Here is a 19,676-nt window from a genome sequence, read left to right as displayed (position 1 = left end):
TCAAGAGGAAGGAGTTATTTATGTTCATTGACAATGCAGGTTATGTGTTCTCTTCAGGTTTTATTCACAGAAGTCTGAATATTAATTTCTTAAAACTAATTTATGGAAATAACATTCTACTCAATTTCTTTTGTGTTGGCTGTGTCATCTATGCTTTTTTCAGAAAGCCTATAAAATTAAATTTTGAACAATTAAGTGCTTCGTGTATATTTTAAGAATAGTTTTCTTATCTGATAGTCCAGGTAGTTTTGACTCGCCACAGAACACAAATATTTCTCATTTTTAGATGTCTTCAGTACCTTTGGTCGAAGATGATCAGGTCAAGGAATACTTAAGTAAACTGGATCTAATAAGTCCATGGACCTTGATGGAATGCACGCACAAGTGCTGAGAGAGCTGGTGGATGGAGAAACAGGCTGACAGGAACCTTCTGAAGTTCAAAAAGAAGTGCAAAGTCCTGCAACTGGGAAGGAGCAATCCCTGGGCACCAGTGCAGGCTGGGATTTGACCAGCTGGAGAAGCAGCTTTGCAGAAAAGGCCCTGGGAGTCTTGGTGGACACTGAGTTGATGGTGAACTGGTGATGTGCCCTTGCTGCAAAGAAGGCCATGGTATCCTGGGCTGCATTAGGAATGTTGCAAGCAGGTTGAGGGAGGTGATCCTTCTCCTCTGCTCAGCACTGGTGAGGCCACAGCTCGAGTGCTGGGTCCATTTCTGGGCTCCCTACTACAACAGAGACATTGGACATACTGAAGGGAGTGCAAAGGGCCACAAAGATGATGGACTGGAGCATCTCTCCTGTGAGGAAGGGCTGAGAGCTGGGACTGCTCTGCCTGGAAAAGTGAAGGCTGGGGAGGATCTTATTGACAAATACCTGAGGGGAGAGTGCAAAGAGGACAGTGCCAGGCTCTTTTCAGTGGTACCCAGTGGTGGGACCAGAGGCAATGGGCACAACTTGAAACACAGGAGGTTACCTCTGAACATCAGAAAACACTTTTTTACTGTAATGATGACTGAGCACAGGCATAGGTTGTCCAGGGAGGCTGTGGAGTCTCTGTCCTTGGAGATATTCAGAAGCCTCCTGGGCAACTGGCTCTGGGTGTCCCTGCTTGAGCAGGTCCCAGATGACCTCCAGAGGTCCCTTCCAATCTCAGTCATTCTGTGATTGCTATGTCAAATGATAGGAAAGAAAAACAATTAAATTTTGGCCTAATTAAAAAATTCCTTATTACATCATACAAATATACTATATAAAAATATAGATTACATGGGACCATCTTAATTTAACTTTTCTTTATTCCATTGTTACTTTTGATTTCGGCAGAGCGAGTTGATGGAGATCTTACTCTGTTCTTACTAGGTTTATCCTAAAAGTCAGTTAACTTGTTCTCAAAATTTATCTTTTTGGATTTACAATAGTACTGCTAGTTTTTATCCTGCTTGCTTGAACTCATTTCTCATTCATTAGGGCTTAAACTGTCAAATGCAGTAAAATGATGTTTCTTTGTCTGCTCAGCCTGACTTTATTGTGCACTGAAAGAAAACTACCTTGCCTGAAGTTTGTTTTGGTAAAGGTGCCTTGAAGTGTTCTGTATATTTCAAGGGCTTTTGGGATTTCAAAGGTGATGCAGCAGTTGTGAAAAAACAGCATTCCACTTAAAGCATATAATCCCAATTGAAGTTAATACTGTACCTTACATATTTTAAGGAGTTTGGATTCCTTTTGCCAATCTGTGTACTTTTTAATGTTTACTTATATTGTTTTTAGATGTGGCTGAATATATCACTTTACCGTGCCAGTTTACAGCTTAAATAAACTTTAATTCAGTGCATAAAATAGAGTGCTTTCTGGCAGTCAACTTAGGTGTTGGCTTTTGTAACAGCTACAGTTCAATGTCTTAAATTGAAGAGGGCAATATGCTTAACACTTAAGCTGTTTCATAAAGTGCTGTTGATTTTGTTTAATAATGCATGCTCATTTTTGTGCAACTCTATACGAGTGATCTGCCTTCTAATTATAAAAGATTTTATGTAATTTAATAGAATTATGATTTCTTCTTATCCAGTTTTAGGTAGAGGTGATATTTTAAGACAGACTCTGCGTGTACATTATGAAAGCCTTGCTAATTTTAAATGAAACTTCTTGCTAACTAAACCTGCCTGGTTCTCAGAAGTGCTTTGTTTACTCTCTAGTGCCCACAACTAGAGATACTGACATTGGTCTCTCACCTCACCCAAGGGGATCACAGCCTAAGGAGGTTTGTCTAAGGTCTTCCTTCCTGCTCTAGAAAGGCATATTCACATCATTTTTCCCCTGGTGTTTGACCATCTCAGATGGTAGAAGGATGAGTTTTGGAGCTGAGACAGTGGACACGTTAATTTGAAGAGAAAATGACACTTGATTAAACAGATCTCTCTATAGGTCCTACCTATCCAGTAATATGTAGTATATCCAGTAATATGCAGCATAACTGGCAAGTTTGTGGCAAGCTGGGAAGCTTGGCGCTGTGTTTCAGCAGTGGAAACTGGCTCTGCAGAATCTGTGGCATTTCTTCTGCCCACTAGTTGCTGTAGTCCAAGATGTGTAGTTGCCAGAGGCAACCCTGGCAGTAATGTTGCAGTAACTGCACTGCAAGATTGCTGAAGTAGAAATTCAGCACATAATGTTTTTGGAGATGTCCAGTATTTCTGAGTGTGATTAGGCAGTTGTCTCTCATTCCTTTCTAAGTCAAGACGACAGGAAAACTTGTGGCATGGATTGTCACTGCTCTATTCGAAATGGTTGGAATAACCTGGCACTCTCACAATTTTTATTCCAGGAAGATGATGTAATTGGTGTCTTGAATTTACACTACTAAGGAAGTTGCTGAACTCCCTGTCCCTTTTAAAGTAACTGTAACTGCCAGAGGTTGTTAGATTGAAATTACAGGTTTATAAAGCAGTGATCTCCTGTCATTAGATATCGTAGTTTATCATCTGTATAGCTTGAGAATTTTGTTAGTTGAATTACCACAGCTTCTAAAAACCCTAGTTGTGGATCCAGAAGTCTGTTGTATTAAGTTGTACAAATACAGGATAAAGGAAAGTCTTAAGCTTTTGTATGGTGTGTACAGTTAGACATGAGCCTGTCTGAGGTTTAAGTGCTTAAATAAAAACCTGCTTTGGCCCAGGTGTCATGCAAGCAGCAGGTGAGATGCTATTTTTGAGATTATAATGCTGTCCTAGTATAGCTGAATGTTTTCTGAGATGAAGTGGGCATGCATTTGTCCATTTTGGTGCATATGCAGAATGTCTGTATCCATTTCGCCTGTTCTTTTCCTTGTTCAGATGCAGTCTGTGTGGTGTGATCCAAAACATTTCTTCTTCCTGGTTCTCTGTCCATCCTGTCCCTTTTTTTTCTCTAGCAATGGTCATGAATAAGGGTTTTGCACTTAGACTGTTAGTTCCAGTTTGTACTTTATTTCCCCACTCCCCTAGAGGTAGTGGTATTTATGTTTGTGTGATTGTGAACTCCAGAATCCTCTTCAGGTGTTGCACTGTTTCTTTTTTGAAGGATATGTCATGCTAATTTTGATTGTCCTCTGAATGGTAATAGATTTTTTTTTTTTCTAATTTACCATCCTCCTGCTCCCACCTGTCCATGCTCCGATTCACGCTGTCAATATGCCACTTAACTGCCAAAACAGCTGGGTTCTGCAGGAACAGTGAAATTCAGTCATCTTTTCCTTTTGTGCAGCAGTTTGTTACCACCTCTTGATTAAATCTGATGGTTGAGGTCTTGAGAGACTTTAAACAGCTTTTTTTATTAAAGCTTTTAGAAAGCAGGTGAAAGGTAAAGCAGAAGGGTACTCTAGACCTTAGAAGAGATTTCAGTCCCCTCTGAAAGAGATGTCTGATGCTAAAAAATGTCCCTGAGCTAAAAGCTTTTTTTTTGTGTGAAGTATCCAGGAAATGCAAAGGAGGCCACTGCATTCATGTACCTGGGGAAGAAAAGCAGATTTCTTCTAATTATCTGAGGTATTAAAGCTGACAGTAAATATCAGAATAATCTGAAGAGTATTTTGAATCCTATCTCATTATTACACACTTTAAAAAGGCAGGCATGAGGAGACCTTTCATGTCTCAAAAGAAACATAACATCTTTTATTTTGGCTTAAAAACCAGTTTATCATCAGTTTATAAATTCATAGCTGCTTTGTCTTGAAACAAGCTGTTTTTGAATAGTATAACTTCTTTTCTAGATCACTGTGCCTTTCAAAATGAGCCTTTGAACTGTGCCTTTTTTCTTTTGTGCAAAATATCCTTAGTAGAAATAGTTGTGTAGATTGAGAAGCAGAGCTCCTCAGGTTGCCTAGAGTTGCAATTAAAAAAAAGCAACCTGCATCACTGAAAGCCGTATTCAAGGTGCTCTTTACCTCTAGGCACTGCAAGAGCAGTGGTTATTAGATGGCTAATAGTTAGTAAAACTCCCCAGATAACTTCCTCAAAAATGTGTGTGTAGCTTGAAAAACATAAATGTTTGGTGTTTTATGAGTGTATCACCAGTCCTAGATTTAGAGTATTCCGCTGCCTGATTTTAGTTCAGTTTGCGGTGGGGGTGATGGGAGCTGTTTTAAGTCACACCCTGTAAGTAAAGGCAACTGGATCCTTCAAGAACCATCAAGACACAAGTGGCAGAAAACTTTGAAGTAGTTTTGTAAATCTTCCTCTTGGGGGCTGTGTCAAATTTGCTTGGACTGAGAGGGTTTTTTCATCCACCATATAAAGTCAGATTAAAGTGAAGTTTCAGACAAGTAATACCAATTCCTGTTTTCTCAAAAGAGCCTCATTGAATTTAAACCTATCTCACATGTATCTTCATCTACATATCAGTATTCTGGTTCTCAGTAATTATCTTTTTAGTTCTTTATTGATTTGCATCTTGGTGTTTTGTGTCAAGCATCTGTTTATCACTCTCTCAAAATCAAGGATTTGGAATGAAGTATAGAAACAAAGACATCAGTGAGCCCTCTAGTGTAGTAACATCTTTGATAGTAGCCAGAGCTATTTCCTTTGGAAATAGTGCAGACACCTCTGTGGAATAAGATGTTGACTTCTGTGGAAAAAAATTGACTTCCTTTGTCTCATGCAGTTAATGGTTTTGTTGTACATTAGCACTCATTCATATCACATATTTTCCATTGAATTTAATCTAAAGGTTGCTTTCTTCGTAGTTTTTTAATAGAAAAGTTGTAATGTTTTCAATACTGATGAAAATTATTTTGTAGTAATTTAGTGTGTAATTTTAAACAACTGTAAAGGTTCTCAAAAGTTAATGTACACATGAAATATTTTTGAATATATTTCATGTTCATATGAAATACCATTTTCTAAGTTACATTCTTCTAGAGCCTGTGCAGTCTTACCTTCAGATGACACGAGCATAAGAGAGATTAACACAGCTCAGAATGCTGTGAATCTTACTTACTTTTTGTGCTGTTACTGAGTGGCATTGCATGGAGGTGATCCCTGTTGGAAGATGTGCTTTTGCAGCTTGACATTGAAATGGTGCCTCTTGTTCCATCCAGTCTTGGAGGGAATTCCTGTCCTGCTGGTTTAACATAAACTCAGTTTAGAGAGTACACTGCACAGAATACGTAAATACAGCAACTACAACTTGCTTTTTTATGGATCAGTTAGAATATATTCATAAACAGAGTATCATCTCTCTTGCTTATTTTGAGTTTAAAAGATGAGGTTGATGCCTTGTTCTGTCAACTTTATAGGAACTCAGAAGCCTACAGAAGTTGAAATCTCAAGAGCAGTTATTATATTTCAGTATCAGTGTTTTCTTTCTCTAAACAGTTGAAAGAATTCCAAAGGATGTGTTGCTTCTGCTCCTAAAGAAAAATTCAGAAAAATTTACTTTTGTATATGACCATTACCTTCTAGGTATTCCAAATGTTAAGAGTGATTTGGTAAAATTAGCATATATATAAATTACTTGCGACAGCAGCTTGAGTCTGTCATACTATTTAAGAGTTACTTGTTCATTGCTGTCATGAACATTATTATAACTTAGGTGATAGAGGATTCTTTGCATGTAACACAGTGTATGTGCCTACCAGATACATGATTTAACTCACTTTTAGAAGTTTGTTGGCATCAAGTTATATTTTAAGAGTTAGTTGTACTGTATAAACAGATTTCTTTTCCAGAGTTACATGTATATTTAAAAAAGAACCACCTTTTTTTTTTTTCAGGTCCCTTTACAGATGTAGTAACTACAAATCTTAAACTACGAAATCCATCAGATAGAAAAGTATGCTTCAAAGTGAAGACCACAGCACCTCGCCGATACTGTGTGAGGCCCAACAGTGGAATTATTGACCCAGGATCATCTGTAATTGTTTCTGGTAAAAACAAATATATACAGTTTTAGATTACATGCTTTTAAGGCCTTTAATAAAAGTTCTGTAATGCTTGATCTTAAAGACTATTTGAAGATATCAGTTTTTTTAAAAGTTAGTTTAAAAGTAGAACTGTTTCCCTTCATTATGTGATGGCAACCTGATGTAGAGCTGCAATGATATGGTAAAAAATGCTCCATATAGAAATACTTGCCATTTGTCACATTTATCTGTGGCTCTCTGAAAGGCAGAAAAGAAAGTTGGAAATGGGCAGTGACATTAACAGTACCTTTGCTACAGACTGCTATGAATCTTGAAGTAGAGCATTGCTTGACTGCTCTGATCTTTTTAAAGTATGACATTTCATAGTTCATTGCATTTTAAAAAAATTCATGTACAATTGTAGGCTAGTTTTTTTGACTGTAGTATTGGTCCCTGAACTCTATTGTTTCATAATTCTTCCATTAATCACAGTAGTTTGTGCTAAGGGGCAATAATTAAATTGCTTTTAAAAAATAAGAGTTTCTGTTGGTTTGGATATGTGGAACAGTTTGTAGCCCTTACGTTTGAAAAATCTAGTACGTTTCACTATAGAGACATTCTCCTTATCCTGGTGGGTGGTATTTTTATTTTGGTTGGATTTTGGTTTGGTTTGGTTTGGGTTTTTTTGGTGAGGGGTTAAAAAAAGAAGTTGTACTTTTCAGCAGAGTGTAGCCCTGAAGCCAGGCAATGTTATCTTTTTTTTCTTTTTTTTGCATGAACCTCCACTGGGTTTGGTTTACATACTTCATACTGACAATTTTGATAACTGATTTTGATAACTGGATGTCCAATAGTCTAATCCTGTAGTGGACTGTAAGTCCAGAAGATGAGGTCTTAATAATGTGGGAGTGGACATTCTCAAGAAAATGGGAAAAGACTAGATATCAGTGTTCTGATTTGGCAAATGATTTTCGTAGGTCATTCTCCTGATGATGTTGAGATAGAATCTCTAGAAAAAGGGAATTCTAAAACCAGTATTAGGTGAGAAACTTTTTATTTCTCTGGACCTGCCATATTTCCCAGCTTAGAGAGAGGGGAATCCCCTTTTTATAGGCTATGGTCTTGTAGAGATCCTGTAGGCTAGGTTGTAGAGATCACAGGCAAGAGGTCCAGCATCCTGTGGATGAAAGATCATTTTACTGAGAATTGGTTTAAGATATAGTCAAAAACCTACTTTATTTCCAGCTACGACTTACAGCCATTTTGTCCTAACTGTCTGTTTGATCTGGTATCCGGGATCTTTCCAATGGGTAGTCATACATCACAATCTTGATGGGCTTTCCCTTCAGGGATTTGAATAGACTGAAGGATTCCATCCTATGTGTTTTCATAGTTTTCAAATCATCCTTTTAATGCTTTAAATATTTTGGCTTTTTACATGAGTCAGTAGTGGAGCTGTAAACAATATTTCAGCTTCAGGATCACCAATAAAGGGAAACAGTGTCATACTGCTCGACTTTTCAGTTTGCATAGCAGGGAATCTTTGATTTGCCTGTTTCTGTATTACTGGATTCTCATGCAGTTATTCAGCTACAGTGACCCCAAGATGCTCTCAAGTGCAGTTGTTTAGTTATAGTGACTCCACAGTGCTTTTCAGAATTGAGTTCTCTTCCCCAAAGTGTCAGCTTCATCTTTTTGTTTTTAAGCATATAATTTCTTTCGGATCGCTTGGTAAACTAAATCCACAGATTATTTTTCTAGTGACCCACTTTATCTCATCAGTCTCTCAACTGAATGTTTTCAGTGCTGAGTCATCTTTCATATAATTAAAAATAGATTTCTCTCACATTGTTGTGCAGAGAGAAATAACTATAGGATACTGTGGGCTGAAACTCTTATGTTCAAAACTAAATGTTGAGATAGTGTTAGCTGTCTTCAGCCTGTTTAACGCATCGTGCTGATTCAGAACCAAGTCAGTTTTTAATTTCATTGTGGGAGATGTGATTTTAGTCATTTTAAGGAAGTCCATGGACATTTTTTTATCATTCAGTTGTGAATCACTAAGTAACCTTCTTCTGCCATGTGTATTCATTTTTTCCAAAACCACTAATTTGGTTTTTCTTTACCTTGATGCCTAAATTTACTATTTATTATCACATCATGTATTGCTTGTTGTTACCTTGTTAACAGCAATTTCTTGTTGTTGATTTTTCTTTTCATAATACAACGTGTTACTCTTCTTCTTTCACATCTTATTGCTGTTACTTGTTACTGTTCTTCCTTCTGCTCCTGTGTTCTTCTAGCTATATCAGTGTTGCTGCTACAGTTTTTTCATTGCTGTAAAATAGGTACACGTATAGATACCTAGTACAGGAGTCCATGTAATTTTTTTAATATTTTTCTGGGACCTGTTTGTTCATATTTGTATATGAAATGTCTTTTAGCTATAGTAATTAGAGAAATAATTATGTCAGCTACACCAGACTCTGACCTCTCAGTACCTGTTGCTACAGTGTATGTCTGCTCTATTTTCAACATGGGCTTTGCATTTTAAATTTCAGTGGTTGTTCAGTGAAGAGCAAATCTAAAGTGGATAGCATGGTTGCTACAGGGATTAGCTGAAGAATCACAGTTTTATGCTTTATTTTTTCTTTGGAACAGTAATGCTGCAGCCTTTTGACTATGACCCAAATGAGAAGAGTAAACACAAGTTTATGGTACAAACAACCTATGCACCACCAAATATTACAGATATGGAGGCAGTGGTAAGTAAAAATGGAGTAAAATAACTTGTGTATTTTTTTTTTCTTAAAAATTTAGGCTTACCTGGAAATGATTCATGTTTTTGCAGTTTCTTTTTGGAGAAGAACTGTTTTTTTTCTGAACAAGGGTGACTTCATATGTGATTCAGGGTTTTTAATATGAAATACAAGGTCAGTTCTTAGAACTTGCCTAGTGAAGTTATTGAATGGAAATAGTAGTGAATCTAAGGTGAGGTCAGGTCAGTTCAGTGTGAAAATATGTACATGTTGTACCTTATATGGAGCTAATTTAAAGGGGATAAACAGATTGTATTTGAAGGAATCAAGAGTATATTTGAACAACAAGCCTGAAGCTGTATGAAAGGGGTGCATTTGGTATGAAAAGTGTTTTAGTGAAATGTTGAATGGGATTATAATGAATTAAAACATTTCAAGACTAAGATGTGTCTTTCTACAAGATACCAAGTGACTAAAGAGGACATAAATGATAGAAAACATGTTCTGTTTTTTAATAGATTCAGTTCTTAGACAGGGTTGGTCTGATCCGGAAAAAAGGTTTGTGCTTTTTGCTTCAGAAGTAGAGCAGCTATTTCTGACATTACTGGCTGGCTGCAATGGGAATGAAGCCTTCAGTTGTCAGAACAAGCCTTTTAGGGTGCTTGTGGACTCCCGTAAGTGTGTATTTTAAGATGGAGGTCAACGATGCTTCTGTCTCTATAAACTGTTGTAAGGAATGCCTGGGTTTACACAAGTACATTTGATGTTCTCTCAAGGCAGAGAAGGAGAGGGGAAACAAAGAATAAAGATGAGGTTTTACAAATCACTGAAGACCACTAGAGCTTTCAGGTTTAGGCTCTGTCCCCTTCTATGAAGGGAGAGAGTACTGTGGCATCACTCTTCACTGAAAACAGTGGAAAACCTTTTAGATTTTGTGAATATTTTGAGATTTGTAGCTAGAAAGTTAGCATCTGTCTTCCTTGTTGGTCTGGTTTAGTTTTTCTTAATATGCTGTAATAGCTCTTGGTTATGTGTGGTAAATGAAGCGTAACTGAGGATGTAAAAATCAACTTTAGAAATACCTTTTCAAATAACTGCTTTCTTAGTGTGTTCATGTATAGAATGCTGAGAAACAGATCTTGCAGAAAATCGGTAATTGTAGTTCTACGTTACTGTGCAACTAATGCCACTGGAAAAAAAAGAAGAAAAAAATTATAGGAAGGATGCTATGAAAAACCTGAGTGTTCAAGTATGTAACTCCTACAGTTCCAAGGTAACTGTAGAGGACCTATTAGAAAAATTACTGCGGACTTCAGATTAGTCTCTGAGCCTAAAGATTTAAGGAAACTACATGATGTATGCTTTGAAAGGTGATTGTCAGTTGAGCAGAGAAATTCTAGCGTATTTCAGTTATTTAACTATATTGATAAGCACTGGAATTTAAAATGTTCTTTATAAACAGCTTTGAAAAATTCTCTAGGCCCAAATTGTTATGTAATATGCAGTAAAAGGAGGAAGTGCTTAAAATCTAAAATATGAAGAACTAAAGAAATTTACTATGGAACAAATATAGAGTCATTAAAAAGTGTCTTTCAATCTCTTGTTTAAAGTTGGTGCTTCCAAGATGGAATGTAAGAAATACATTTACTGAGGCGTAATAGAACTTCCTTCTCAAACTGACTCAGGTGGTACTTGTTTCTCATTGTGTGTTAAAGAAACTGCTGCATTGTCCCCTCCCTGTCCCATACAAACCTCTGATGGATCCATCCTTACATTCAGTTTACTCTCTTTAATTTCCAGACTTGAATAACCATTTCTGGCTTTTGTTGCTTCACAGTAATCAATGTGAACAAAAAGCATAGTTCTTAAGCAAGTCTGAAAGTTGCAGCTAGGGTAAGGATAGTATCCAGCTGTAGAGGAGGCAAGTACTAAGAGCAAGCTTATGAACTGTTCAGATGTTTGCATGAGTCTGGCAAGTTAAGTAACTATTAATTTTTGTCTTAGTGGAAAGAAGCAAAACCTGATGAATTAATGGACTCCAAATTGAGATGTGTGTTTGAAATGCCCAACGAAAATGATAAACTGGTAAGTAAGGGGTAAGAAATTACCGTACACTGACTGATAGGATCCCACAGAAATTTGAGGGTTTTTTTAATCTGTTTGATTTAATGATTAAATGGATCGAAGGAATTTGTACTAAATTAGACAGGAGGGGTGTTCAGTATATGACTTTTTAAGGATTCATAGAATCAGAGCAACCCAGTTTTAAAGGGACCTTGAAATACCATCTGGTTCAGCCTTTTCTCTGAAAGGGAGCATGCTGTCAACCACATCTCAAAAAACTCCAGCAATGGAGACCAGTGCCAGAAATTATTATTCTTTTTTTACTTATTGATTTGCTGTCAGACTTAAAAAAAAAAAAAAGAAAAAAAAAAGAAAATCTTTGATACTGCATACCGTGAAAAGCGAATTGCATTCTTTTCTTTATAAAGTATAAAATTATTTTCAATTTTAGAAATACTGTTTCTAATTCAGTTGAATTAGAGAAGAAAGTACTGATTAGGAATTAATGCATGCTTTGGGAATATAAGTGCATTTTTATAAGGTAGTGGTAAAGACAAATAATCAGACAAAAAAAGCACCTATTATTGCCTCTTTCATGCTCTTGCCTTCAGACAAAATCTATTCTGGTTGTGTAGGAGATGACAGTTTAATTATATATAGACTGAAGATGTCTGTTTTGTGTTGCCTGATATTTGGAATAATAGTTAACTGTCAGTTGCCTAGAAGTTTTGCAGAATATGACTAAATTCCTAAGCATTAACATATTTTTTACGCTCATACTTGAAATTCTGATTTACGGAGTCTTAATACTGTATATCCTTTTTCGGGAGGGTGGGTGGGTTTTTTCGGTGCTGCTTTTAACATCATGAATGAGAGAGCTTAAGTAGGATTTCTGTTAGCAACCTTACTGCCTTTATGGCTTTGAGATTTTTTTTTTAGTACTGTCCAGAGTTTATGATAGTTTGTAACACATGTATAGGGGTAAATAGCATGAATGCATGCATGTAAAACCATGATCCAGGTACTAGACAAATGAAACTGGGGAGAAGCATTGCTGGACCTGTCTTTCAGCAGTGTGGATGAGCTCGTTAAAGAAGTTAAGGTTGGAGCAGCCTGGGCTGTAGTGACCTTGCCCTGGTTGAGTTCATAATCTCAAGGAACATAGACCTGGTAAAGACCAAGACCCTGAATTTTAGAAGAGCTAACTTCCAGCTGTTTCAAATAAGTGGATGGAATTCCCTGGGAAACTGTTCCTAGGGACTCTTTAAGTCAGCTCTCTAGAGCCACTCTTAAGGGGCTATAGGCCCCTTTAAGGCCACGAGTGCAAGAGATCTCTATCCTGATATGTAAGAAATCAAGGAAGGCAGGCCAGAAACCGGCATGGCTGAGCAAGGATCTGCTCCTCACATTGAGGAGTTAAGAAGGCAATGCAGAGCCAGTGGAAGCAGGGACAAGTGACTTAAGAAGTACAGGGATATAGTTTGGGTATGTAGGGATGGGATCAGGAAAACTAAGGCACAGGTGGAATCGGATTTAGCAAGGGATGTGAAGAGTAACAAGAAGGAATTCTTATGACTTACGTCAGAAAAGAAAGGTCAAGGAGAGTGAATCTCCCCTGTTAAACAGGGAGAACTGGTAGCAGCAGATGTGGAAAAGGCTGAGGTACTCCTTGAGTTCTTTGCCTCAGTCTTCACTGGAAGTCAGGCTTTCTGGGTGATATGGTTTGAAGCTGGCTCCCTGCCAAGTCTCCAAACCTTACCACAAGAAGTTGTGTCCCCCCCCCAAACCTCAGGGAGAAGAGGGAAAAAAACAACCAAGAAAACCGAAACGAGAGAGAGACAACTAAAGCAATATATATAAATATATTTACACTTATGTTACAGTTATATACAATTGAAATATATATATATATATAATTTCACAAGGGAAAGGGAAGGGGGAAGGGAAAAGGAACAAAACCAAAATAAAATATATATATATCCCGATTAGTAGCCCAATATCTAGCAACTAAAAGAATTGGCAAAAAACTATCTTACTACTCTCCTTGGGACAACGGAGAGTCACACTGGAACGATCGCCAGCAACCTCTGCCTCCCAAGGTCGACAAGGCCTTGCCAGGCCTCGCTCCCCAACACGGCAGACTCAACAGCAGGGAACCTACACCTCCAAGCCGCCAGAAGGAAAGAGAGTGAAGGCCTCTCCTCCTTTCTTCTTATAATCTGGCTCACGTAAAAATCGTAGGGAATACTGGGTAAATCTGGACCCTTCCTTGGTTACAAACTGGTCACCAAGGAAGGCCTAGGCCAAACTACCACACCATGTCTTGGGGGTTCTTGTGGATGGAAAAGCTGGACATAAGTCTACAGTGTGTGCTTGCAGCCCAGAAAGCCAACAGCATTCTGGGCTGCATCACAAGAAATCTGACCAGCAGGTTGAGGGAGGTGATGCTCCATCTCTACTCTGCCTTTGTGAGACTTCACTTGAAGTCCTGAATCCAGCTCTGGGGACCTCGGCACAGGAAAGATATGAACCTGTTGTAGAGGCTCCAGAGGAGGGCCGTGAAGATGATCAGAGGGCTGGAGCCCTCCTAGGAAGGATGGGATAAGGGAGCTGGCATTGTTCAGCCTGGGAAAGAAAAGGCTTCAGGGAGACCTCATTGCAACTCTCCAGTACTTAAAGGGGGCTTATGTAAAAAAAGGAGAGTGACTTTTAACACAAATAGATAGTGATAGAACAAGGGGGAACAGTTTTAAACTAAAAGAGGAGAGATTTGGATTAGATATTTGGAGGAAGTTCTTTACTCAGAAGGTAGAGAGGTTCTGGAACAGGTTATCCAGAGAAGCTGTGGTTGCCCCGTGCCTGGAAGTGCTCAAGGCCAGGTTGAACGGGGCTTGCAACCTGACTAGTGGAAGGTGTCCTTGCCCATGGCAGGCGGGTTGGAACTAGATGATCTTTAAGGTCCCTTCCAACCCAAACCATCCTATGATTCTGTGTTTTTGAGCAGAGCTGTGGGAACTAAATTTTAATTTTATTTTTTGCTATTTCACAGCTTTTTATGTGACTTTTCACTAGTATTCAAAGTTACTAATGTGTATCTCAGATGCTATGAGATTTAAATTTCATGTTTGTTCAATACTCTATATTCCCTCACTAAAAGGAAAGTGCAGAACATTTGTGTCATACGTAATTCATAGGAGTTTGTGAGAAGACCTGTTTTGTTTTTACTTTGTTTTGTTTCTTACTATTGCAGGATTACTTTCTTCATTTTATTTTTCCCCCTCAAGTTCAAATGCTGTTTGGTGTATTTTGTGCTCTCTTTTGGATGCCTTTTGGGTCAGTGTTAAGCAGCTGAAGTATTAATTTGTGTCTCAGTAGTGTGTAGTACCAGATGTAAACAGTGCGATCTTCTCTTGCTTTTTAATATTCGAGCTAATCAGAATTGAACTGATAACAGAACTGTCTGTTCAGATTACTGTAAATATAAACTTCATTGAACTGTAGTAGTAACTTCATTGTTTTAGTTTTAAGCTGTGGATGATTTTTCTCTAGGAAGTAAAATTCTCAAGTCATTCTTAATATTTGTAGAATGATATAGATGCAAGCAAATCCGCCCCAGTACTGAATACATCTAAGCAGGATGGACCGATGCCAAAACCACATAGTGTTTCACTTAATGATACTGAAACAAGGAAGCTGGTGGAGGAGTGCAAAAGACTTCAAGCAGAGATTATGAAGCTGACAGATGAAAATCGGCACCTGAGGGTAAGTTCTGCTTCCGTGTTTACATTGAAGTGACTTCACTCCCCTTGGTTGAAAGGTCTGATTTGTAATTAGGTCAAAAGATGTGTATTTCAGCAAGTAGATAAAACTGTTAGAATGTCAAGATTGATTTGTAATATAATTTTACTGTCCTGTATATACTGTGTATTTTGAACTTGTCAGTGATTGAGACTTTGCGATTGTCATGGATGAGACATTGAAGCTACATAACTTTCTTCTTAAATGCAACTGTCCTATTTAAGGTGGTCTTAGTTACTTTAAGTCTAAATCAAAAATAGTGCATTAGTAGCTTTTATTTGAAGTGCATTATTTTTCATTAAGAGTGAGTAAATGGGATCGAGTAACATTTTGTATTACAAATTGATAGTGAACAAGAACAATTGCTGGTCAGAGGTAAGCAAACACTGCTTTCCAGTACCTTTATGTAAAGGTGTCATTTCAGTAACCTGTAACTAGTCAATACATGACTTTATGGGACTTTTCTATATATTTGCTTTTGGAACAGTTCTAACAATTTCATTGGCCATGATAGCCTTTTAAAGAACCATAAAATAATGATGTCTCCACACCTGCAATTCTGATGAAGTTTACACAAAGCAGATGTTTCTTAATGATAAGGAATTACTGCTATTTAATTTTGACACATAGTAAATAAAAGCAAAATACTTCATTGTGCTTGTCAAGATTTTCTGAATCTTTTTTAACCAGAACATGGAGAGCGACTAGTGGATTATCTGTTCTTATTTGAAATATTATGGTTTTCTATGTCCATGTTTTGGATTTCAGTGTGGTGTGATGTTGTGTGTGTGGGTTTTTGGGTTTTTTTACTTCATTTAAATATTCGCCAGTAAATTTGGCCTTTTAGTTCAGTTTTTAGTATTGTTAAGAAGATGTATTTATACTTTTTTTCTATCTGTATTTTCTCCTCCCCCTCAGGATGAAGGCTTGAGGCTCAGAAAGGTAGCGCACTCGGATAAATCTGGATCACCCACAGCTTTGGCCCTCAGAGATAATGGCTCTAATTCTCTTCCTTCACTTCTTGTTGTAATTGCAGCCATTTTCATTGGATTCTTTCTAGGGAAGTTCATCTTGTAGAAAGAATGAGTGAGAGAAGCATGCAAAAGTGCAGCTTCCTTGTTTTGTTTTGTTTTGTTTTTTTTTTTTTTTGTTTCGTTTTGTTTTGGTTTTTTGTTTTGTTTTTTTGTTTTCTCTTGGCCAGAAAAAAGTTTACCTACCACATCATGGGTAGTATGGCCCAAGTGGCCCTTTTTGTGTACAGCATCATAACAGGCTTTGCCTTTAATGATCTCGCACGGTTAGAAAACACAATCTGAAAAAGACAAACTGTTCGGCTGCTGGACAAAATTGTACATTAAGTCATCAATAGCAGGTACCAGTTGCACAGTCAGTCCTTTATGAAAATTCATAAATAAAGAATTGTTCTTTCTTTCTGTGGTTTTAATAAGAATTCAAAAATTGTTCAGAGTCTTGTAAATGTTATTTTAATAATCCTTTAAAATTTTATCTGTTGCTGTTACCTCTTGACAAATGATTTATTAGATTGCTAATCCCACTCATTCAGGAATATGAATACAAGAGGTATTCTGGGGGAAATGGTGCCTCTTACTGTGTAAATTTTCTCCTTACCTTACTTTGCTAATATCATGGCAGAATTTCTTTCTTATTCCTTGTGAGGCATTGTTGAGAGTTCTTCATCCTTACAATCCTGTCCCATAATATTTAACATGACAAAAGAAATAAAATTGTTAACAGATTTTTCTGCTGGGTAGCCTGTTTGTGTGTGTCGTACTTTTAGAAGGGATTCCTAACAAGTTCATTGTTCATGGTAATTTGCTACTTGTAACAAATGGCTATTTTGAAGTTTATTTGCTTAAGTCTCTGGCTTAGACTGTTGTAATTGAAGCTTGGGAAAGAAAAAAAAGGTTTCCATTCCATTTGTTTAGGCTGTTTTCTGACTGCTTTCAGCTACAGAGAGGATGGTTATCAAACTTCTTTTGGAACAGAATAATTTGGATATCCAGCAGGTACAAATACCAGACGTGAATGCTTTCAGTATATTAACAATTTGCTTGGATTGTGCAGGAGTGTAATAATCAACCTTCTGTTCCATCTTTGGATCTTCTGGGTGTCTTCCAGGAGTCAGTATTATTCTTTGATTTCTTAAGGGTACTTAATTCACATATACTAACTTACTGGGTTTGTAATTCTGTTGGAGCCGATATTCAGAAATGCAAGTTGAATCATTCAGACACCCATAGTGAATTCCATGATGCAGAAGAGTTGATATTTGCTGAGTGAGCCTCAGTTGCTCACCTTTGAGAAATAAAAATCATTTTTATGCAACTCTTGGCAGACCTACCTGTGTTAACTGTGTATAGCTAAGTTTTAAAGAATGCATTTTTGGGGTCTGAAATGCTTCCCTGCACTTAGTCTTATGTCTTGCCTCATCTCTGAATATGTCATAAAAACAAACAGTAGTATTGAAACAAAATATTATCTGTACTTCTAAGTAAGCATAATCCAGTACAGGGAATTACTTGTAAACTTGAAAAACTGTGGAAGGGGTATACTCCTGTAAGCAAAATTGTGTATGCTCTTGGACAGCTTGACTTGATGTGGTGCAGCTAAGTGTGTTAGACCTTGGTATATGCACACCTTATGTAGCTGAGAAAAATGTTCTGGAAGTGATGTACGTTATCTTGGTTGCCTTTGATTTTTAGTGCTTTTTTAAAAAAAGAAAACAATAATTACATCATGTTCTGTCATTGCTCTCTGTGATAAACATTTTTTTATAAAATCTTGCACATGTACAAGGAAGATGATGGAGAAAATGCAAATACTGCTTATCTTTTCACTTAAGCATGCAAGCACTGATGTTTCCAATTACTTGTTCCAGTGTCTGCATTCAAGTCTCCTTCCACCCCAGTGACTGGAAAAAACTATGTTAAGGTCTTGATTGTTTTTGTTCCACTGGTTCAGAATGGTGTATTTCTCCTGATTTTTTTTTTTTCTCTAACAGAACATTGCCACATCAAACTTTCTTAGCCTGTTCCAAAGTGATTACGTGGAAAATAATGAAAGCAATATTGTGCAGGATGTAGTTTACTTCAGACAGAGCAGTCATTTCTGCGTTGAAGGGAGAAAAACTAAACAAAACCCTCTGGAAGATCTCAAAATGTTTACAGCATGTTGTATGGAGGTTTTCAAGGGTGCTAGCACTTAGAGGACTTTGAAGCAGAAAAAGAAGTCATTGCTTAGTGCAGCTGACTCAGGTTTTGGTATCTGGCAGCAGAAATAAGGTAAAAATAATGATAAAATGAGAATGAAATAGCTTTTTCCATAAATAACAAAAGAGTTGGTGGTAAAACTTGGTCATGTCTTCAAAGTAAAAGTGTACAGCGGTCTCGTAACCAGTGTACTCAGTAATGGTATAAGGAGACTGTCCTGGTTTCCCGTAATCCCTTCATAGCTGTATATAAAATGTAATGCTAAAACTATTTTGCTCTCAGGAGTCACTTTGGATGAGATCAACTGTATTCAGTGAATTATGTAATATGGATTAAATTGTTTGTCTTTGTTCCTGAAATGGTTAGAACTTCTTGCTTTGTCTGCCTGCTTACTTGTGTATGTAAGCACAGGGAAATACAGTCTCTCCACTGCTCCTAGTGAAATGAGCAGATGATGATGCCCATAAAGTCATGTGGGGGTAAATGTGTAACTTCAGTTAAATACATGTTGCAGGTTGCTCTTCTGATTTCTCAAAAGGGCAAGATAGAACAAGTATACCTTATCAAAGTAGTATTTTAAAGTTTTTATGAATATAGCACTTTAAAAAAAGAGTGGAATGGTTCAGGGGGAAAAAACAAGCCTAGTTAACTAGAAGATACTGCTTCTGTAGTAATTCTGGGCACCAAATTTAACCCAATTAAAAATATATATATATATATATAAAGTTCATTTAAGAAAAAGTTATTTGTATCAATGCACAAGTTACTTGTGCGTTTCTACTAATTCTCTAAAAGCTGTTGACAAACACTATTGCCCAGGCTTGCATGTTTCTGCTGCTATGTTTGAAGCCAATTCACTTACAAGAAGCAACCAAACACCAGCTTGGAACTTCATTATCCTCCTGGGAGGAGGGAGGGTGGAGGGAGGAGTTGAAAGGTGATATTTTGCCAAAGGGGAAAAGACAAAGTCAATAAGCAAAACTTATCTTTCAGGCCTTCTTCAAAGTTATTAAAAGTTGAAGTGTTAATAAACTATGAAAAACGTAGTAGTGTCCTTTTTATTTTGGAACTTCTCCCTGACTACGTTCTGTGGACTGCTGATAATGAATAGGTGTATCTTGTCCACCTTGTGGACAGTGTAACTGCTCTGCTCTGAGGTACAGCTGGGAAATGGCATGAAGCTGCCTTGGATGAAGATTCAGTGTTGGAGTGAAGAGCAGGTGCCTGGATCCAGGCAACACTGATAGGTCTGTCAGATTTATAGGAATCATCTTGACAAAGAGTTTTATTTTTCCTGTTTGGAGTCGCTAGATATTTATGTATGATCTGACTTGGCAGAGCAAACACTTCCTTCAGTTCTGTGGCAAAAGATGGAATGGGAGCTACGCAGTTACAGAGCAACCCTAAGAAATACTTAGTACAATACCGAAATGCTCTGCTCTGCATGTTTACAGGC

General features: G+C 37.4%; 1 protein-coding gene across 1 annotated transcript in view; it reads left to right on the top strand.

Moving 5' to 3' along the window:
• VAPA (VAMP associated protein A) overlaps positions 1-18,579 on the top strand; it is a 29,108-nt gene extending 10,529 nt beyond the window's left edge. The window contains exons 2-6 of the mRNA XM_051774032.1: positions 6,241-6,393; positions 9,031-9,134; positions 11,133-11,213; positions 14,778-14,954; positions 15,909-18,579. Coding sequence (XP_051629992.1) covers positions 6,241-6,393; positions 9,031-9,134; positions 11,133-11,213; positions 14,778-14,954; positions 15,909-16,067 — 674 coding nt within the window. The 3' untranslated portion in view covers positions 16,068-18,579. The remainder of the gene's footprint in view (positions 1-6,240; positions 6,394-9,030; positions 9,135-11,132; positions 11,214-14,777; positions 14,955-15,908) is intronic.
• Positions 18,580-19,676: the final 1,097 nt, after the last annotated feature.

Source organism: Manacus candei, unplaced genomic scaffold (genome assembly GCF_025592945.1).
Source record: "Manacus candei isolate 608988 ecotype Guabito, Panama unplaced genomic scaffold, ASM2559294v1 h1tg000008l, whole genome shotgun sequence".
In the NCBI taxonomy this organism is placed as follows: Eukaryota; Metazoa; Chordata; class Aves; order Passeriformes; family Pipridae; genus Manacus; species Manacus candei.
The sequence above is the reverse complement of the archived record's forward strand: the minus strand, read 5'-3'. Positions and strand labels throughout refer to the sequence as shown.